At 37.4% G+C, this 23,600-nt stretch overlaps 1 protein-coding gene across 1 annotated transcript; it reads right to left on the bottom strand.

Annotated features, from left to right (window-relative positions):
* Positions 1-17,579: 17,579 nt before the first annotated feature.
* Positions 17,580-21,900, bottom strand: Gng11 (G protein subunit gamma 11). The gene is made up of 2 exons (XM_090332349.1): positions 21,377-21,900; positions 17,580-18,002 (listed from the first exon to the last, which is right to left on the bottom strand). The coding sequence occupies exons 1-2, from the start codon at positions 21,470-21,472 to the stop codon at positions 17,877-17,879; spliced, it is 222 nt and encodes a 73-aa protein (XP_090188475.1). The 5' UTR covers positions 21,473-21,900; the 3' UTR covers positions 17,580-17,876.
* Between the last annotated feature and the right edge of the window lie 1,700 nt (positions 21,901-23,600).

Below are 23,600 nucleotides of genomic sequence, written 5' to 3'. Positions count from 1 at the left end.
CATCAAAAGACAGCAATTGAATTTGGTGTGTGTGACATGCAGCAAATTAAGATTCAGCCTAAAATCTCTCCATCTTGAAAATAAACGGAAAACTTTATTTTCCTATTTTTATGTGATAAGTATTATTATTATAACACTGTACACATTTAATATTTCCCTAGGATAATGTAAGACTAGTCATATTTGGGGAGTCACACTCAGTGCTTTTTCTTAGGCTTTTCACATAAATATCAGAATTGGCCTAAATAAATAATGTGGATATATGGTGTCATCAGTTATGTGTGAAAAAGCCTGTTTTACATATACTTGACTATTAACATACGGGTTATTATTTTCTTTCTAATTTGGAAGGCACCTTTGGGAGTTGGTTGTTTTGAATATTTCTTCTCATTCTTGCAGATTCTTTTATTTCTTCATTTGTATCTCATGTATTTATACTGTTTTTCCTTTTTCAACTGATACTATAATTAATGTGTGAGATATTTCATCATATGGTCTGTTGACCTCTATCATATATTTTGCAAACATATTTTTGTCTACTACTTAATTTCAGATATTGTGTATGTTTCTTTTCCATATTGGAGTTTAAATTTGAGTTGGCAAATCTAAATGCTTTTCTTATGCCACTGATGTCTTAGAGGTTATGCTGAGAATGTTTTTCCAAATTTCCAAATGAATTTTTTTTAGGCTGGTTCTGGGACTTGAACTGTCCTTGGACACATTTTTTTTATTTTTGGTGGGTCTTGGGGCTCGAACTCTGGGTCTGAGCTTCTGTTCAAGGCTACCGCACTACTCCTTGAGCCACAGCCCAGCTTCCCATTTTCTAGTGATTAATTGGAGATGAGTCTCAAGGTCTTTAGTGCCTGGGCTAGCTTTGAACCACAATCCTCAGATTTCAGTAGTGTTTTTCAGTGTAATGTGGAAAACATGTCCAAATGAAGACCCATTGTCATTATTCTGCTATCCAGTATCTGCTGTGTAACTGCACTTACTTCACAATATAAAGAAATAAAGTGATCTGCTATAAAAACACATGATGATGACATTTTAACAGGTAAATGTGATACATATGTGCTGAGAATCTGGAAAATAACAGTTTTACCACTCAAAATAGATTAGCCAGCAATGACAATCCTCAGAACTTAGGGATTTATCGCCACAAACGATTTCTTTTCTTGTTACAGCACAGCGTCATGCCCACTGAGATGGCAGATGGAACGTTCAGAAGCTTCCAGTACCACTGAGGCAGGAAGATAGGATGGCACAATTTTGCCATGACACTTCTGCTGTTTGGTTGTCCAAAGACATTCATAAGACTATGCCTTACACCCATTTACTTAATTAATAAAAATTACACTTCAGGCATATGCCCTTAATCAAAAAAATAAAAAGAAAAGAAAAAACAGTATCAGTGTACCAATCAGTAACATGAAGTTGAACTTAAACATAAAGTTTAGGAAGGGAGTTCAAAATACAAAATTGGCATCTAAAAGAGAAAACTGTGATGCTCATGTTAATTTGGAAGTCAAAAGGCTAAAGATAGCTGACATTTTCAAAGATGAATTTTCAAAAGAAAAGTTTGTGGAGAAGGGATAAGACCCCTGGAGGGATATAAACTGTTGCAGAAGGAAAAATAAAGAGAACAAGCAGAGAAGACATTAAATTTGTTCAGGACCAGATAAGCCATGGGAAGGGAGCGTGTTCAGAATGCTTTTGAGAAGCCAAGAGGAGAGGAAAGTATTTGGCAGATTCTAAGTGTTTTTAAATCTTCCTGAGGAATTAAGAAGAGATTGATGGAGGAGTCAATTCTGTTCAGAAATATTGTGGCTAAAGGGAAAAGAAAAGAGTTATTGAGTGCTGGAATAAGTTGAGAATGGAGTTGTTAAAAAGTTTGTGCTTTTATTTAAGTCTAAAGGAAAACTGACAGCGACTTCGTTCAATGTAGAGGTGCAATTACTGGAAATAGGAGATATAGCATCAAACAGAAATGACTAAAATGACTAAGTGATACACATTTGGGGGAAAGAAGAAACTAGAGAAATTAAAGAGACAGGGAAAGATAAAGTATAGAATAAAGGAAGGCCATCTTGTCCTTGGAGGTGGAAAGTTACATAATGGTTGGTATAGATTGGTTGGGAAGATCAGAAATCTATTCAAATGGATGATAGAATGTTTGTAGGCATTGTTGAAAAAGAAAGATAAGAGATGTAGCAGATCATATGCAGTTATACACACACACATACACACACACACACACACACACACACACACACACACACACACACACACACATAGCCATAGTTTAGCTAGAAAGAGCTGCCAAAATAAGTTTTCACTTCCCTTTTGGAAAAGGACTAATCACATGTTTTGCTTAAATGACTATTCTATCTGTTACATTCAGAAAAGTCTAAACATTGGAAAGCAAGTGGATTTAATATGTCATGTCAACTCAATTGATTAGGAAACCTGCAGTGCAATTGGAAAGGATTATGAAACTCGTTCTAGCTCAGCAGGAGAGGGCCTTGAGATTGATTAGTAATGTCTGCTTTGAGCCAAGCATAAAGGGTTGATATATTTGCTAACTCTGAAGCCATAACTATAAGTTCTTCAGTTCAATTTTCTGATATACAAGTCAGAAAAAGGAAGCATTTTGATATCCATCATAGGCTTATATGAAAGTGGAAGAGCCAGACAAAGCCACTATGCTTTAAGATTAGTTAGCTAAAAGATTTGAACTATTGGAATTTGAGTTCTCAAATAGGAAAATGAGACTCCACTTGTTCCTCTCAAGTTTCAGGTATTTTATTTATTCTTTCCTTCCACGTTCACTTCAGACTGGCTTGTAAATATACATTTTGGACTTTATATTCAATTAAACCTACACAATTATCCTGAATTGGTTTTCTGATATTATTTTTAGAAGAAGGGAGACAGTCTGAATTTTAAAAGGTGTCTGTCTACACATAAAATATTTATTTTATTTTAATTTTTTGGCAATCTTGGAGCTTGAACTCTGAGCCTGTGCACTGTTTCTGAGCTTCTTATGCTCAAGGCTAACATATTACTACTTGAGGCAAGGTGCTACGTCTAGCTTTTTCTGTTTATGTGGTACTGAGTAATGGAACCCAGGGATACATGCATACCAGGCAAGAACTCTACCGCTAAGACACATTCCCAGCCTATAAAATATTTTAAAAGGTATACTTTTAGTGAGGGGTAGCAAGAAGACAGGAAGTGAACTGTGTCCCTGTACTTCAGAAGCATTCAAGGCAGAGTACCCAGGGGTCACTATACAGAATATTCCCCATGGTTCTCAATCCCCATAAGTAGTATAATCATCAACCAATGAATCTAGGAAGAAGATAGAGTATGGTTAGTATAAAAGCTGGACTCTTCCATTACTTCAAATTTCCAATACAGTGGAAATAGAAATAAACTATAGGAAACACCCCTCAGAAGGTCTGTTATTTTTAAAAAATATAACTTATTTAAGAATATAACACTTATAGATTTTAACATTGTAATTGATTTTTTTGATTAACACTTGCAAAACTAATTTCTGTACTTAGTAGTCACATTTTTGTTTTCTATACTGGCATTATAAAATTCCTCTGCTATAGTGTAATGCATTGTTCATATGAAGCTGTTTTGAAAGGAAACACAGTTCTATCTTGATAAGTATCAGAAAATGAACAGATGTTTCCTCATGTGTTAGCCAAACCCATCCAGAGTTGGTTTTGCTGTCCATGACATACCACCCACCAGAACAGAGTCCAGGACTACAGCACACAGCAAAATGTGTCAACTAAACAGTGAGAAAGAAAATAAAACAAAAAGTGAAAAACATCAGTCTAATTTTCTTCTGAAAAATAGAACATGTTTCCATCACTTTAGAATTTTCTAGAAGGGAGGCATCAACTTGTGTTTTATATTGTAGAACACTTGCATAGAGAGAATGAAACTTAGGTGTATTTCTCTTCTGAACAATTGAGAACTCATTTACAAGATGAGAACCAAAGTAATGAATTTGTTTAAATATATTACATCAAGAAAACCTGTCTACTAGAGCAGTTTCTTGTTACAGTCATCCCAACGTAGTTGTGGAGGTGGTCCATATTCTTCTTTGGGAAACCTAGACAGGGAATGACACAGAAGAGAAAGTTTCAGGCAGAGGAGACAGTACTGCAGTGTCTAGGGAGGAACAGAAGCTTAAGATTTCTTTGGGTGTTATCCAGCAGTCCCTGGAGAGGTACAGACAGGAAGAAAAGCAATGGGAGAAAAAAAATCTGACATGGTAAATTCAGAATGTGTTATGAGCAACAACAGAGGCAAACAAAACATTCTGTTCCTATATTGGTGACAAGATAGGTTAACTACAGATTGTTGAAAAAGAGTAAGCATTACCGGATGGTGGTGAGTGGGATTCCTCTAAAGAGGACTAACAAATGGAAAAATCAGAAAAAATCATGCTATTCCAGTGTATATGAGCCTAGAACAAGCTAATATCAACCACAATGGGAAAACTCCACTGGCCAGAGGGTTACCACCAGTGTATCTTCTATATTAAAGGAAGAAAGTGCTATGAATGGAAACCAGCTATGCTAGTGAAGACCACATCTGAATGAACACTCAAATACACTGAACTGGAGCAGAAGGGGAGTCTTAGTGAGAAAGTTAGTAAGGAAACAGATGGCAAGATTTTAAAGGATGGGAAATTAGTGAGGAATGGGGCAAACAAAGGATATAGACAAGGCTCTACGAAGTATGAAATTACATGAAAACATGAAAGACATTGCTCTCACAAGAAACAATAACAAGAGAAAGCTTCTCCTTTTGTCTTCTTGATATAGTTTTTTTATTTTTTTATTTTTTTGCCAGTCCTGGGCTTGAGCTCAGGGCTTGAGCACTGTCCTTGGACTTTCTCAAGGCTAGCACTCTACTACTTGAGCCTCAGCATCACTTCTGGCTTTTTTTTTTTTTTTTTGCTATGTATGTGGTACCGAGGAATCGAACCCGGGTCTTCGTGCATGCTAGGCAAGCACTCTACCACTAGGCCAAACTCCCAGCCCCAATATAGTTATTTTTTTTAATCAATTTAATACATTCTGGTAACATTTTAGGCAGGAAAAAAAATGACACGGATTACCAGTTGAGAGCAAGAGATAGAAAAATCAGAAAGAAAACATTACTTGCATTCCTCAGTCTATCAATGACACAAGCTTTCAAGATGATAGGCCCAGAAAAAAATAAAGTTTGCTTTTCTTACCAAAAATAAGAAAGACAACGAAGACAAACTGGACATTTCACACACTTTTGGATAGAAAGGAGAAAAAGCATAAATGTATACATCTGACATTCTCCAACTTCTCTTTTGTAAGTACAAGTACAGGACATCTACCAGCAAGATAAGAGGCAGAAGTAGGGCTAGACCCTTGGAGAAAAGAGAAAATGTACCGCTGATGCACTTAAGAAATCAAGTGAGAAGCAAAAGAACCCTAGTGTGCAATCAAGATTTGTAAGGTTTTCTCTGCGTCCATCCACATCCTGGAAGCATGACACTCAAGACTATGAATACAAGGATGTTCTCATCATGGAAAGGCCATGGATTCCTACATCGATCTTTGTCCCTTTCTTCTTAAACTCCCTGTCATGTCACTAATTGACTAATGCCAGAACTAAATACTTGTGTTCTATCTGAGCAGACAAAAGCAGATTATCTTCAAACATAGGTAATTATGCAATTCTAGAAGATCCACTCTTGAACTCTCTTAAAGTTCAGTTACTTATCTTTCATGTCACCTAAGGAAAGCTTCTCATACTATTCAAAATTCATTCCCAAGAAAGTATGTTGAATTAGACCATCACAACATGAGTTTGTCTAGTCAGAAAAGATGTCGAAGGCCCAATTGTAAAATCCACCACAGAGTAAGTTTCATCATTCGCTGTCAGTGTGAGCTCTGCTATTTGGTGCCTGGAACAGAATTCATCTCCACAGGCCATCTGTCTTGGATCTACTCTGTATTATACATTATACTCTGTGTTATACATTATAACACTAGAAAATGTGAGTTGATTGAGTAGTTTTTTGCCCTGACATTTGATAATTCCATATATCCTATTTGAACTGAATAGGAGAATAGGATTCTTTCTGTTTGTTTGCATATACTGGTCTTCTGCACACTGTTCCTGAACTTTTGCACTCAGGCTAACATTCTACCACCTAGCTCACAGCTCCACATTCAGTCTTTTTGGTGGTTGGTAGGACATAAGAGGCTAGTGGACATTGCTGCCCAAATTAAGCTTGAACTATAATCTTCAGATCTCAGCCCCCTGAATAAGAAGTAAATAAAGGTCACTGCAAGATTTTTGGCAATATCCATGGGAAATTTGTCTCAGGATGAGCAGGTTGCAAAATTCATAGATGTCTTAAACATGAATTGGTATAGTATCTGTACACAACCTATACATACACCATATATTTCATTTTTATTTCTATTAGTGTATTTTGTACTGCAAAGGGATTTCATTGTGTTATCTCCATACACAAAATGTACTTTGATCAAATTCACTCCCTGTGTTACTGTTTCTTATATGCCTTCTCCCATTTTTAAGCAATTGTAATGTGTTTCATCATATATGTTAACCCCTGTTTAGTTTACCTATGATACCTAATGCAACACAAATGCTACATAAATCACAACTGTATTAAATTTCTTAGGAATAATGATGAGAAAAATCTGTTTACTTCATTTGTACTTTTTTCTTTGATTTGTTGAAATAACAAATACATAGCCCATGTGCACAGATATTCACCTGTATATAGATACTATGAATAATATAGAAAATTACATTATCGAGAAAAACACAAAATGCATACTGCTGTTCAGAACCAGTGAAGATCCTCTTCTAGTTATGTGCAGTTACCTACTTAGGATCTTCCACAGACAGGCACTTCTTTACAACAGTATCTTTAAAACTGAAAGGTAGTTAGTCTGTGACTAATACATTTTGATTGACAGAATGAAAGAGAGCAGATATGTTTGTGCAAAGTAAACCCCAAACAATTCTTGGCCTTGGACTGACTGGGAGAAAACAAAACTGGAAATGGAAGTGAGCAAATGTTTCCAGGCATAAAATATTGTTAGACAAAATAAAATCTGGCAGCAAGGGCTAATAAAGAAAAGGGAGTGGTAGCAGGGATTTGCTGTTACAAAAAGATACCCTTCAGGAGGAGGAGGATAAAGCAAAGTAGAGTTAGCTTCGATAATGAGACTAAGACTCCATAAAGATGAATGTATCAGTGCTGAATTCCTCACACTTTGCCTCAGAAGTTGTAGAAATTTAAGAAAATAAGTAAAGGTGGTATGTGTTCTTACAAAAGTAGCAATTATATCAGAAGGGGAAAATGAGCACAAGATTTCATATTAAAAGAAATTGTCTTTAGAAAAATTACCTGAAACATGATTTGGATAGAAAGAGACTATGAAAACTTGTGTGTCCAAAAGAAGAAACAGAGAGCAAGTTAATTGGCTGATTTACACCAGAAATTTATTTAAATGGAGAGGAGAAATAAGGTAGAAAATACAGATGAAAAGGGAAAAAATATTGGGCCAGAACTTAGTAGCATGACATGAACAAAGGTGACTCAATACTACCAGGGATTGGAATAGCTGAAACTTTGTTTGCATTCTTTCCTCCTTGATCTTATAAATTTGTATGTATTCGGGATGTAAACAATATTGTTACTGACAGAAATGTGTAGAAATGCCTTATGGGTTTGGGAGAAATAAACAATATTCAAAAGACAATATAAGGCAGGAACAGGTAAGGTTAGTGTTGAGAAAAGTTTGGAGCCAGAGGTGACCTAGAGAAAGTCAATCCCAGAAATCCTAAAGGATGTGTGATGCTCTCTGATACTGTAGTGAAGCCAGTACAATGTGAAAATGGCTGACTTCCTGCTGCAGACTAATGCAGGCAGAAAAAAAAAGCAGAATTTGGTTAAAACTGGGAGAAGCACAGACTAGAGATACTAAGTTTTACAGAGGGAAAGAGAGAGAGATGGAAACTTAGAGATTTCACAAGTTTGAAAGTAAAAGTTGGAATAATTTTAACCAAAGCATATACTGGAAGAGGAAAAGAGGAAAGGAAAATGAAGGAAAATAGTGTGTGCCTACAACACGAAAATAGAAGACAGTAATGGTATTTTTAAGTTCATAAGGTATAATAGAATAAGATGTGGTTGTCATTTTATTATACATTCTACCCAAGGTACTGCTCCCACTGAGAGAAGGCCCAGGGTCTAAGCCTGTGATGCCTTTGACCTCCTGGCTCAGATGATTGATAAAAAAATTAAAGTCCTGGTTTAAATAAATCATTCAGGAGTACCCAGGGTCAGACCCCTGACAATTTTCAGATTTCCAATAAGAGGAGGAGAGTGAAATGCATCCTTAATCAGCCTAAAGAGACAATGTGGGAATGACACAAGGCTATGACCTCCCACCCTTTGTCACTTTTTTATATTCCCATGCTCCTCTACCACAAAAACCACTCATGTTTCATGAAGTCCATACCTTTCAAAAAGATTTTAAAAGTCTACATAGGACACCTGGCTTTGGGGAATTACACAGCACTAAAATGTTAGAAAGTTTTCTGAACTCACTATTAGCAAGGGAAATCAGATTTAAAACAACAAAGAAAACTATTAGTGATTACAAAAAGGATAAACTTGAGGTCTCAACTCCATGTAAGTGGTATTGAAAGTATACCTATTCGAAACCTCAGCACAAGGCATTTTCAGGAAGGGAGCACAACCATGTTGCCTGGGATCCCATCTGACACCAAAACCTCACCCACATATCAGCAACCATTCACTTTCTTCTTCATTCAGGGCCACACACCACGGACAATCATGGCCTCTAACACTACAAACTATTATCACATTTTAAAATTTCATTCATTTTGTTCACATTTTTATTCACCTCTGAACTCAACATAAAATTTGCTAATGTATTCTATCATTCTTATTACATTAAAATGAACATATTAATTGATTATTCACTACTGTACCTTTAAAAAAGCTATCACAGGGCTGAGAGTTTGGCCTAGTGGTAGAGTGCTTGCCTAGCATGCACAAAGACCCAGGTTCAATTCCTCAGTACCACATACATAGAAAAAAGCTGGAAATGGTGCTGAGGCTCAAGTGGTAGAGCTCTAGCCTTGAGAAAGTCCAAGGACAGTGCTCAGGCCCTGAGCTCAAGCCCAGGACTGGCAAAAAAAAAAGGCTATCACATATTGCATATTGGTAACGTAGCAACAAAATACTAGCATTTTGATTACTTTAAAGTGACACGGGACAGTATAATAATGGAAAAGACACAAAAGGAGCTAAGTTTGAAAAAATTCTAAGATCAGTGTGAGAATGACCATTATCTTAGACCGTGAGGACAGCAGGAATGATAGAGGATGGAGCTGAGGTGTCTGAGATAGGGATCAATATCATCAAGCAAGGGACAATGTGAGAAATGAGGGGCCTTGCTCAAGTAGGGAAGACATTCAGCTCATACCCAAGTACTGTCAAAAGACAGCAACAAAAGAGGAGGAAAAAGCAGGAGAAGGAGCAGCAGAAGACAAAGCAGCAGCAGCATCAGCAGCAGCAAAGTTCTTTGGTGGTTGCATCCAAGGAGTGAGATGTTTAAAGCAAAAATATGAACTTTAAAAGTTCATTAGTAAAGGCTAGAATGGTGAGTGAAGAGCTCTCAATCCATGAAGGAAAAGGAGTAGAAGCAGCAGTAGCCTTTTTGGTTACGACAAAATGAAAAGCTGGAGGAAGAAAATGGTTGGAGAGATGAGGAAGGCTGATTACTGAGACCCGGAAGGAGGGCTACCTGGCACAGGGTACACAGACAGACCATGAGCAATAATTCTTTGTCATGTTCAGCACAGTGAAACAGCAATGTGGCCTAAACTAAATGCCTTAAAGCAATTCCCCTCAGGTGGGAAAGGAAGACACACATTTATTTTTTCCTCTTAAGTTAGACCTTTTTTGACCTGATCAACAAAATACTAGATTTTCTTAAGGATATATGTAGGAATTGGGAAAAGATCATACACATTATTATACATTATATTTCAGAAATAAAAGACAGGAATAGTATGTTAAGTTTGAGTCCTGAAATTTACATATACCAATGCATAATATAAGGATTCTTACTGTGTAGAAATGTATATTTGAAATATATATGTGTATTGGAGAAAACTGGGAGAAGTACAGATTAGAGAGTGCAGACAAATACTAGGTTTTACAGAGGGAGAGAGAAATGGAAACTTAGAGAATTCACAAGTTTGGAAGTGGAAGTTGGAATCATTTTAACAAAAAGCCTGTGGCAGAGGAAAAGAGGAAGGGAAGGTGAAAGAAGCAAATATGTGACTACAATTCAGAAATAAAAGACAGTAATGGATCAAGGAGGAAAGAATACAAATCAAGTTTCAGCTATTTCAATCCCTACTAGACTTTGAGCTCTCCTTTCCTCATGCCATATCAATGAACAATATAAGACAAGGATTCTTATTGTATAGAAATGTATTTGAAATATACATATATGAAATATGAGCAAACCAGGAGAAGCACAGACTAAAAAGTACAGACAAATACTAGGTTTTATATCCATAATGTGATGAGTAACTCATGTCATTTGAAGTTGGAAGTTAGAAAATCCCTTAATGGAAGCCCTAATTTTCTGATCTCTGAGGAGAAAGTGAGTCATTGTCATCACTTGAAGTCAAAGTAGGCAGAAATCATCACTCTGCCTACTTCTCTGAGTCAAGTGAATTAATATGAGTGTATGTACAAAAAAAGTCAAAACACCCCACAAAGAAAAGCCACAATTACTGCTATGCTTTACCTATCACTTATTAGTTTATTCATCTCCAGTGATCCCACCTCATTCTACACTATAAAATGAATAAGAGCAAGAAAGGCAAGGTTCTCCCTCTGTAATTTGTAATCTAATCCATTATCAAGGCTGGAAGAAAATAAAAAGGATTAAGGTCAAAAGGAAGTTGACTGTCAAAAAGTTAAAAGCTATAAATTATGAGCTATGTGGTAAAAAAAAATTCCTTTGATTTCAGATTTAAGGAAATGATAGTCACAGAAGTTATGCCGTGCCTATTTTTACATTTTTCTTAACTCTAAATTTCATCTAGTGGATATCCGTAAAGTATCTGAAAGAAAAATAAACAAATAACTTTGGTGGAGTATTATGCAGTATGTAGCAGCAAAACACTCAGAGAAAGCATAAGGGCAAAACCCTATTTAACTAAAACACAACAGAATATCCTCTTCTTAGAACTTTGGTTTAATTCAATTTTGAGAAAATACAGGAGCCTGAGATTAATAAGTGGGCTTTGGTAATAATATTGGTAATAAAGAAGATAAAGGATGAAATGAGAGAATACAAGAGAAATAGGGGAGGGAAAACGAGAAGAGAGGGGAGGAAGAAAAGAAAGAAATGGGGAAGCAAAATGTTTCCAAACAACAAGGAAGAGTAAGACACATCTTTCACATTTTGCACTTATTTCACTCTCATTTGTTGTTCAATTTCTCCTTACTGAGGGCTAAGTATGTCATGTACTAAGATGTATACAATGCAATTCAAACAGCCAGGTTGTTTCAAATGAAAGAATTTAAACTCTGCTTCTTTAAAAGCTGGAATGAAATCAGGAAAAATAAGAACTGAGGTTTAATCAGGATCAATGGATCTAGATTCCTGTTTCACCATTTTAAAATCTGTATCCAGAGATACTTCCTTAAGCTCGGTAAGCCTTAGTTTTATCACTATATAAGAGAGGATTATTCTAGCACATATTGTGTTGAGTATCAGGTTCTTGTGGGGATAGAATAGGACAACGTGTACCAAACCATTTGCACATAGTCGGTTGCCCTCAGGAAAGTTGGCAAGCATCAGGAAGATACATAAGAGCAGGAAGAATCTTTTAAACATGGAGACTGCAAACCTGATATCCTCACTGAGGCTTTGCCACTAATTTGCTGCATAACCTTTATAAAGGCCACTCTCTTGGTTTCCTGTTCTGTCTTCAAAGTTACAAGGTACACAATCCCAAATCTTCTTACTTCCAATTACAAGTTCAGCATTACCCAAGATTCCCTTAGAGTCACAAATGCATTAGAACTCACAGAAATTTATTATACAAACATTCACAGTTCATTAAAGCTGAAACATACAGGTTAAAAATTAGCAGAGATATATTGGGCAGAGTCCATGAAATGTCTAATCACAAATTTGTCCCAAGCTGTATAGTTCAGTATCCATACCAGAATTGCTGGGTTAACCTCACTGGGTCTTCAGCCATTGCAGACTGATATTCAGTGCCAGGCTTAACGATATGGCTCAAATCCCCTAAGGAATCGTGCTCTCAGGCAGGACATTCAAATAGCTAGAGAGTATTTCCCAGGAGTATCAAGGTCAAGGGTACCCTAGGTCAAGGGTAATTTCATTGCCATACATTACCAAAATCTGAACTTTCTGCTCTAAGTCTCTCTCCAAGACAGTCTATTTTATTAGAGAATTTATTGACATTGATTTTTACATCATACTTCAAATGACATATTTGACAAACAAGTATTCAAGAAGGGAATCTCTAGATGCAATCACTGGCACTTAGATTTTAGAACCTAATTAAAATTAGGCTTAAAATTTGTATGTCATAGATACATATTAATCTATTTAATAAAACTTATATTTATGGAGTCATACATTTTTTTAGAAATCTGCATTTTAATCTTTATTAAGTTGATATAAATATATTTGTATTTTACTGTTGTGTTGTCATCAAAATACATATCCAGGATGTCATGTTTGTACATTATCACAAAAATTAAGAACTGGCTATGGCACTGTCTGAACTATATGGAGTCATAAATTTTTATGTCTATGTAGTTATGTTTATATTTCCAATACCATATCCATAGCATTGGGTATGCAAATATTGAGTCCTCGCTCTTGTACTCTTTGGATCTAATAGCCACATATTACGGATACCATGCGCCTTTTATTCCTTTGCTCTTGTCTCACTCAACATGATTCGTTCTATATTCATCCACTTCCCTTCAGTTCAAGGCTACAGCTCTACCCTCTTGAGCCACAGTGCCACTTCTGGTTTTCTAGTGACTGGTTGGAGATAAAAGTCTCAGGACCTTTAGTGCCCCATCTGGCTTTGAACCTTGATCCTCAGATCTCAGCCTCCTGAGTAGCTAGCTCCCAGCTAGCTCCTAATTTTATTTTATTTTTTTTTATAGAAAATGGTTTTATTAAAACATTCCTTGGTCTATACAGCTCATTGTCTGTGACTGGTTTCAGATTAAAATAGTTATTGCAGAACTAGCAGACTTTCAAAGACTAACGTATTTACTATTTGACCAAATAGGGGAATAGTTGGAAACCCTAACTAATGTACCATGATATATGATCCCTGGAGAATATTTTTATAACATTCCCTCATATCCATTCCATCAATGACAAATGTATAACTTATTTTAAATATATATTTAAGTATATATGCATAATAATATTTTAAATGTGAGAATTCATGTGTTATAATAATTCAAAGGAGAGTCAATTTTTGAAATAGCATCCTCAAGAATTCAAAAGAATCTTTCATTTTCAGAATTAGCTACCTATTCAGCAGGACTTAAAGTAAGGCTTTAAGCTCATGATTTGCATGCCTGAAAACTTGTAACTGGGCTATTCATTAATCAAAAAGCATTACCAAACTTCTTTCCTTTCAGATAACCCATACTTTTTTGCTATAACAAAATATCATGAGGAATTATGTGGCGTAGCAAAAAAAATCAGAAGACTGAGGAATATTTGTCAGCATTTAAGAAGAAAGTGCTGAACCTTAGTAAGAGAAATGTATTATTGCAAGGGTGAAAGGAAGCCTTCCAAAACAGAAATATTAATAAGGTCTTTACTAAAATCCAAATACAGACACAGCATCAAAAGAATGGAAATAGGAACAAGTTTGGATTGGTAGAGAATAGATAAATAGCAAATTTAGAATACCCTGGGCATCCCTGTCTTCCCTCTTTGACTATGTGGAAAATATTAGAAAGAAATGCAGGCTTCTGGGCCAGGAGTTTGGCCTAGTGGTTAAAGGGCTTGCCTAGCATGCATGAAGACCCGGGTTCGATTCCTTGGTACCACATACATAGAAAAAAGTAGGAAGTGGTGCTGAGGCTCAAGTGGTAGACCTCTAGCCTTGAGAAAGTCCAAGGACATTGCTCAGGCCCTGAGCTCAAGCCCAGGACTGGCAAAAAAAAAAAAAAGAAATGCAGGCTTCCCAAAGGTTAAATTGGGGAAGAGTAGAAGACAGAAAGGCAAACAATACATCAATATTTTTTGACAGGAAATTTACAAGATTGAATGACAGGATTGACCTTTAATAACCTTCAGCTTCACTTTGGTCAGTGTTGGGGATCGAAACAAAACTTTGGGGCTACTGAATTTAGCTGTCTGAGAAAAGAAATAACCACAATATAATTCTTTCTGCACTATAATACATAAAAGGGGCCATAATCAGATCTCTTAGTTAGCTACCTCCTAGAAATGAAAAAGCCCATGTGATTTAGTAAAGTTCATTTTTGAGAGGCTGTTATTTTCTCCTAGTACAGTCAGCTTTTGCCACACTAGGTTTGAATATCCTGAGATATAAAAATTTCTAACTTCTGTTGAGTCTTTTTTTCCTTCAAACTCTCCACTCTCATCACTTGGCATTCACCAGGCCCGTGCTCTCATCACATATAATAGCTCCACTCCAAGTTAAGATTTTAGTACTGTGCATCTGCAAAACAAGAAAACTGCTGTGTTTTCTGACTTTCAATGATAAAACAGTAAGAGGAAATTCACAGATTTACATTAGAAGAAACACCTACGAACTGGATATTCATGAGAAAACCCCAGAACTTGGTGTCATCTGGCTAAGAAACATGAAGAACAAAAGCTAATCTCTGGGTTTGTGTGGACAGACAGTTATGTGTGATGCCTGGAGAATCACAATGCAGCCTAGGAAACATAGCTCTCAAGCAGTGAAGGGATAAATGTGCTGTCCTGGCCCTCCTTAAAGCAGGTTTTGTTATTTGCTATCAGAAACTCTTAACACTACAGAAGACAAATTGGTAACTGCAAACAAATTATATTGCTACTTAAAATAAAAACCTTATACACACCAACATAACAAAGCCACAAGCCATACAGAGTGTTTAATGACTATATAATTCTGGCACAACCCAAGTGCTAATCATTCAGTAGTGCTTGGAAGAATTGCACCTCCTGAGTTCTTAAGTGTTCTCTTGGAACAGATCATACTTTGAGCTCAAGTTAGCTTTGAAACTAAGTAAACTGATAGGATGAGAGGGTTGGAAAAGATGGGGAAGAAGGGTGACATCGAGCAAGATTCATTGTATTCACAAGATGACATGTTGAATTGAAACCCTTTGTAAAACTAATAAAAAATAAATCTATAACAAAAAAATAGCCTTGAGTACTCAGAAACCTCAATTGTTGTCACTTGGAAAAATGCCTGGAGAAAATGGCCCTTGCTTCGGATTTGTTGTAACTACTTTGCCAAAGCCTAGGTATCTTATTCTTTTAGGGGGAAAAAAAGGAAGGAAAGAAGAGAAAGAAAATTAGCTTATTTTAGTCATACAGCAGGAGATTTCATTGTCTTGATACTTCCTTTAGAGGAAAAGGAAAAGAAAGAAACATCAGTGTAAGGAGGCTGATCTACTTCAGTGATCTTTCAGGCACAATCACCTACCTGGTTTGATAAGGATGTTGCACCTACATATCTAAGAGGAAATAAAAGTCTCATCCATGAAATATGTGGGCTTCTGGTGCCATAGTTTAAATTCCAGGACAAAGTAGTAACTCGGTGACTAAGTGTGTGTGTGTGCTTGTTTGTTTGTTTGTCTTTTTCAGGGGGGACTGGAAGGACTGGTTATGGGGCTTGATCTCAGTGCTTAGGCTTTGTTCCTGTGCATTTTTGCTCAGCATAATGTTCTACCACTTTGAGCTACAGCATCTCCTGTTAGTGTATTTGAGATAGAGCTGATTTGCAAAGGGTTTTGCTTACTTTGGCATCAATCCAAGCATTTCACAAATTAAAAGACAGGGGAAAAGGGAAAACAAGCTAGGACAAAGAATAGTTCCTCTCCATGTTGTCTTGGTTGTGGATACTTTCATAAAGAACTTGAATAGACAGGCTGGGCATGATGGCTCACGCCTGAAATACTAGCTACTCAGGAAGCTGAGATCTGAGAATCAAGGTTCTAAGCCAGCCTGGGCACCAAAGGACCTGAGACTCTTATCTCTGATTAACCCCTAGAAAACTGGAAGTGGGGCTTGGCTCAAGGGTAGGGTGGTAGCCTTGAGCTGAAGAACTCAGGGACAGCACCCAGGCTGAGTTCAAGCCCTATGACTCACAAAAAGAAAAAAAAAGGAACTTAAATAGATATTGCTCCTGGTTTGTTCTTTTCAGCTAAAACCAAGAAGGCAAAGGTCACAGTGTAAAGGATGTGAAAAATGCCATTTTCAACATATATCACAGTGAAGGCTGAAGGCCAACAATGTATGAAGTATTTATATAAATCAGTAAGAAACATTCAAATTGCTCACCAAAATTTACTGTTTCTTGTGGAAGAGCAGAAAAGGGTATTTTTGCACTGGGCCTGGTGGAAAGTTTGGTTTAATGGAGCCAAGATCCAAGTGTCTGTGTCAATTTCATAGCATGATGAAGAGTTAATCCAGAGGCATGGAGAACGCATGGTATAGATGCAGTTGGGTGTAGCAAAAAGTTGCAGTCCTCAAAGCCAAGGCTGGGCAGCCGTTGCTTTACACAGAAAAATTATTTCCTGATCCTAACATGGTCCCTTTCCCAAGACTACTATTGCAGAGACACTTTGAACAAGATCTAAACGATGACTGTTGATGGTGGCTAATGTCTACTCAGGTATCTGAGATTTGAGGACTGTGGTTTGAAGCCAACCCATATCAGGTAAGTCCATGAGACTCTTATCTCGAATTAACCATCCCAAAAGCTGGAAATGGACCTGTGCTCATTCGGTAGGGTACTAGCCTTGGGAAGAAAAGCTAAGGGATAGAGGCCAGGCTCAGAATCCAAGTCCTAATACTGGTACGCGCATGCACACACACACACACACACACACACACACACATGCACACACGCACATGCACAGGCACTCGCACACACACACACACACGTGCACACATGTATGCACACGCATGCATGCACGCACACACACACACACACTCACGCACAAATCTAAGTGATGAAATACTTGGCCTGGTTCCTGACTCAGACAATCTAACTCAAGTTCAGGTTACTAGAGAATTTTACTGACTTCATTGTTTGGTACTTATATCAGAACATTTAGAAGTCAGAATTTAGCATATCCCCCAAACATAAAAGACTAATGAGAGCTATGTGCATTTGGATAGGGTCAAAAGTGTGTGCAAAGTACTTTTTAAAGTCAGCAACATTACTATTTTTAAGACAAAACTTTATTAGAAGCATCAAGCAATATACTGGAAGAAATGAGTCATGCAGAGGAAATGTCCATAGTTCCATGATCAGATGTTCTGTCCTCTTACAGAGGGGATGTAGTGAACAAAGATGAGAGGGAGACATATTGTTATAGATAAGAATATAGATATGAATAGAATGCTTTCAAGAGTCTCCTGTCAAGTTATATTTTCCTTCCTTTTAAAAGGCATGTGGGGGAAAATAACACAGAAAAAAATTTCTCTTCCACTGAGGATAAAGTTTCTCCCCAGAGTTATTTATGAAATAATGCAGCTGCCTTTTTCTTTGAAGGGGTTCTTGTCTTCTGGGATTCCTTTCACCAGGGGATCCTCTCCAGAACGTTCTTCAATATAGTTCTTTATTTCTTCAGAACATTTAGATACCTGGAGTCCAGAAAAGAAAAAAAACAAAATGAAATCAGTCAGAGATGGTCAAACATTATCACTACTTTTTAATAAAATTATAATAAACTGCAAGGCAATAGATATTTTGGAAAATTATATAATCATCAAATACCTACAATAATCTAGTATTCTATTCTATCTACAGTGTGTATGATATAACCTATATAAAAATGCTTATTTGGGGGAACTAGAACATTCTCTACTTTTAACTATTTTAATGAGTTAATGAAATGGTAGATAATTCTCAAATATTTGGGAATATATGATACCACAATTCTTGCCTAAGAGTATGTACTATGTTCTTGAATTTCACACAGTGATGGTAACATTGGGAAAAGCCTGCCTCTGAAAAGGGTGAAGGTGCCCATCTATCTATATTCAGCATTCCTTCTTTCTGTGGAGGCAGTAATCAAAATAAAATGCTTTACCAGAGGCTCCTTAAACTTACCTGAGATTCTTGTGTTTGTATAATCAGCTCAAACTTTTTCTACAATGGAGAAAGGATTGAATAGCTGATTCAAAAAGTCTATTCTTAAGTGACAGGTTAAAACAATGAGTTAAAAAAAACAAGAATAAATGGGAAACTAAAAAATGTTTAATATCTTAATTAAGGCCTACCTTAGTAGGAAGAAATGAGAAGAACTGTAGAAGTTCTAGAAAATGCAATGGAGATTTATAGCTAGTGGACAAGTGTTCCATTGAGCTGCCTAGAGTCCTTTGGAAGGTAGCACTAAAATGTTTACATAAGTATTCTCAATATATATATATATTATTTAAATGCAAATACTACAGTGTTGCACTGTAGTGCATAACTAGTCATTAAAAATCATGTGATTTAAACTAAACAAAAATATTTACGTCATTAGTTCACTTATATACTCATATAAGCTATTTTTTCAAAGTTATGTAGGCTCCACTGACAAAGTAAATTCATATCATTTAAAATAAAATAAAAAGGTTTTGGTTTTGTTTTTGTTTTTTCCAGTTCTGGGGCATGAACTCAGGGCCTGAGCACCGTCCTTGGTCTTTCTCAAGGCTAGAGCTCTACCAAATTGAGCCACAGCATCACTTCCAGCTTTTTTCTCTGAATGTGGCTCTGAAGAATTGAGCCAGGGTCTTCATGCATGCTAAGCAAGCATTCTACCACTAGACCAAACTCAAGTTTTATTAGATGTTTTAAAAATAGATTTATTGGGCTTAGATTTTTCTTCCTGAATCCAAAAACTGTGACATTTTCTCCCTCTCCCTCCTCCCTTCCTCCATCCCTCTCTCCCTCCTCTCTCTCCCTCAGCCCCTCCTTCTCTTCTCCCGCTCTCTCTCTCCTTCACCCAGCTTCCAGAGGTGGAAATCCATCAGGACTGTGTTGTAATGGGCAGGCTGGTTGGTAGAGAGGGAAAACCCTGCTAATGAATGATGTTACATTTCATTATGATCAGTTGCAGCCAGAACCTGAATAGCTAATTGACAACTAAACAATTAGAGGATTTGCTCTCCTTTCCCCCCCCCCTGTAAGTTCTGCATAGTAATACCAACCAAATGAGATCTTACAACTTTTCACAAGCAATAAATTGTTTCAGATTTGCACCCCTGTTTAATATAAAACCCAAGGCTATTTAAAAAATGTGAAAACAAATCTAAGTGATCAACACTAAATACTAGGGGTTTTGTTATGAGTGAAACAAGCTTCTATTAAGAAATAAGCTTATTAATTAGATAAAGAATCAAATTTCATACCATTAAACACTTAAAAAAATAGGACTGGGAATTGAACTCAGGGTCTCAAAGTTGTTAGGCATGGGTTGGACCACTTAAGCCACCCCTCCAGACCCTTTTTTGCATTGGTCACTTTTGAGGCAGGGTCTCCATGGCTGAGATGGTTAGGCTGTGTTTGTGTTTCCCTGTGTTGCAAGCAGGTGCCACTGCACCCAGCTATAGTGCTTCTCCTTGGCTGCTGTATAACAGCAAGAACCTCTGGTTGAAATGGACTCTCCAGAACTGCTTTTTGCCTGGGGTTAGTCTGGACAGCCATTCCTCATCTCTGCCTCTCAAGGGGTCAGGACTACAGAGTTGAGGCACCAATCCCTAACTACCTTTATCATTACTTTTAAAGCTTTAAATCCCTCCACATAAAAAGGACATCTTGTTGTGGAATCTAGAAAGGACATGAATTTGGAATTTTCTTTTTCTTTTTCTTTCTTTGTTTTTGTATTTGCTACACAGTTTTGGATTTGGAATTTTCAAAGTGAAGGTCAAATTTGAGAAAAAGGCCTGTGAGAAGTAAATCTCCCCATTCCTACAATTTCTACTGGTAAGACTAATGTCACTAGATTTAATGTTAACATCATTCCCCTTTTATCTCTTTAATCATTTCAAGTACTAAACTGTAAATATATGAAGTCAAAGGAATTGGAGTTGTGGAGTGTTCTCCTAGAATTCTCAGGGTCCTGAGTTTGATCCCCAGCCCTACCCTCATAAGTTAAGATAAATACATGAGTTTAAATTGTTATTACTGTGGAAGATACTGTAAAGATTGCTGTGACTGAGTGAAAAAAGAAAGTGTCTCAATGAAGGCTTCTATACTATGGCCAGTAAGAAACTGAAGTAAGACATTTCAAAACCTCCTTCCAGTTCCAGTGACATCTGAATAACAGGACATATATTTTCATTGACACTGTAAGAAAAGGGATCCATGCAGGCCTGAAACCCTAGCTCTTCCTGCCTCCATCTGAGATACAGAAAAATACCACCACACCCAACTTGTAAAAATTTTGAATTATAATGAGATGGTCTTCCATGTAATGGTTTGCTTATAAGCAAATATCAACTCATATGACTGTATTTCCTCACCATGCATTCTTATCAAACATAAGCTGGAAATTACAAAGACATGAAAGTTAAAAACAAATTCATAAAAATAGAAATTCCGATACTTTGTTCCCAGTCCCAGGATCCTGACTGTCCTAGCATAGCACTGAAGAACCCAAGTAAAATTCATTCAAAACTAAATAAAGTAGTTTGAACACTTTGAAATGTGGCTTTAGAGAATGCTATTTCTTTCAAATGCCATTCTTTCCAGAACCAAATGGCCACCAGCCTTTTCCTTACACTTGAGTTTTAGGATTTCTTGTGGTTTCCTCATAGCAACTCTCTCCTGACACCACAGGGCCTGGGAACCTCCCAATCTTTGCTCTCCTTCAGCTCAAACTTTCCTACCGAAACCAGCCAGCTACAGGCACTCCCTAACTTTGCCCAAAACATTACAAGAAGAAACCCAAACTGCTTGACTGCAACCAACCGGGAAGATGGAGCCCATCTCCCCACATTCATTTCTCAGCAGGGAACAGACAACTTACCTGCTGTCTCTGCAACTTAACTTCTTTGCGAAGTTGCTCAACTTCCATCTTGAGCTTTTCCTTCTCTGGCAAATCTTCAATGTGAAGGGCAGGCATTTTGGCCTCAGAACTGGGCCCAAGGATGGCCTTCCCAGTGGAGCCCCCGAAAGTGCTGAGAAGTAAAGCTACTCCCCAAATAACTGCGGGGCCCTGGTCACCCCACCACTACCCTGCCCCACAGGACGTGGCTGCCAGGAAACGCCCTACAATCCCCAGTTCCCAGGGGGGGGATGGGCTTCCTCCAGGAAGCCCTCTCTCTCCCTGCCTGTGCAGTGGACAGGATCCCCAAAGCCCTCTGCTTTTCCTCCAGCTTCTGCAAGCCCAGGAAGCCAGCCCGATGAGCTCAGACAGAATTGGGTTGGAGACCTGACCCAGCAGCTTTCCGCAGTTGAATCCACAGCAGGCAGCCCTGGCCCTGCACCTCGCCACGCCCCAACTGCTTGCCCGGACTCGCTGGAGCTGGACTGGAGACAACAGAAGTTTTACTTTTGTTCCTTTTTTTTTTTTTTTAAACTGGTTTCCAAGTTACATCCGGGTTTTGTTCGTGAAGCCAGGAAAAGGAGGACACCACACAGCAGGAAATAACGGCCCCTCACCTCTCTCCAAGTTTTAAAAATACACAGTATCTAACTTTTCCATGCATATGTATTGGAAAATGTAGACGCTGGAGAAAAAGCCCAAGGGAAAAGGAAAGTCAGCTGTAGCCTTAGAAAAACACATCAGAACTCTCTGCTAGTGCATGGCCTTTCAGTTTGTAAAAGGCCTAACAGGGAGTTTATACATTGGGGGTCAGGGGAAGAGGGACAATGGGTGTGAACAATATCTGTAACTTGCACGAATATTTTCTGCCAATATATAATCATCTGCCTCCTCAGTAAGCATTTTTGCTCTCTGTTTTTTTAGTGGAGGATGTGAGGAGGAATAGAATTCTTCAGAGTTTCTACCAGCAAGTGTTCTCCACTCTCTACACCCAAATATTTGGTTTTATTAGTTTACCTATGATCAATCCCTTTCCTCATTTGAACAAACACGGAGGCATTTGAATTCCTGGCTCAATTCCCTTCTTGATGTGGACGGGAGAGCCATCTGGGATGGATTTCTCCAACTTCTGGAAAATAGTATAGTATTTATCCCACTGCCGGTTGCATCCTGCAATCAGGAAAAATATCTCATGTGGGGAAAGATTTACATGGAGTATACATTTTCCCTTTGACTATAAATGAAAATCTTATTAATAGCACTCAGACTAGAAGAAAAATAAAATATAAAGGTTTTTCCCTTCTCTGAAGGGACAACTTGTTAATATTTAAATTCAGGTAAAGAGTGAAACTGGATAGCTAAAGATACCTGACCTTAGCCACGCAGGAAGGTGTTCAGTTCAATAAGTACAAGCTTTGTTTTGTTCAGTGTTTCATACCAGACTCCATCACTGATCCTTAATGAATATGAAACAACTTATTGTCCAGGTAGCTGTTATCCTCGCTACTCAGGAGGCTAAGGTCTGAGGATGGTGGTTCAAAGCCAGCCTAGGGAAAGAAAGTCCAGTAATATTCTTAGGTCCAATTAACCACCAGAAAACTGGAAATGGCATTGTGGCTCAAAGTGAAAGAGCACTAAACCTGAGCTGAAGAGCACAGGAACAGAACCTGGGCACAGAGTACAAGCCCCGTGATGGAGGAAAAAAATAACAAAACTTAATGAGTCCTATTTGCCATTAGCCATGAGTTTTATGTATTATTTTGTAATAGCATAATACCTCTGCAGAAGAAGGGAAAGAGATGAGTTCTTATGTTGTATCTTTGTATTTATGTATGATAAATCATTCACAAAGAAAATGTTTAGGAGCTTCAGTTTCTTTATTTGCAGTTTCAACAGTGGTATCTCTAATTTATACTCCCACCATCAGTGTATGAGACTTTCTTTCTTCCCTGCATCCAGGCTACTGTTTGTTGTTTGTTTCTTTGATGGCTACTGTTCTGATTGAGGTGAGATGGAATTGTAGTATGGTTTGATTTGACTTTGTAATGGCTCAGGATGTTAAACATGATGAAATGTTAGTCATTTGTGTTTCTCTCCTATGTGTACAAAATACCCTTAACTTGCAAGTAGCTCACATGGTATATTGTAGTATATGACAAGTCCTTGCTACTAATATCAGAAAGTTTTGTTGAAGAAACAAATGTTA

The sequence above is a fragment of the Megascapheus bottae genome, chromosome 5 (assembly GCF_031878675.1).
Source record: "Megascapheus bottae isolate mThoBot1 chromosome 5, mThoBot2.hap1, whole genome shotgun sequence".
Lineage (NCBI taxonomy): Eukaryota > Metazoa > Chordata > Mammalia > Rodentia > Geomyidae > Megascapheus > Megascapheus bottae.
Note: the sequence above shows the minus strand (reverse complement) of the source record. Positions and strands in the feature narration are given on the sequence as shown.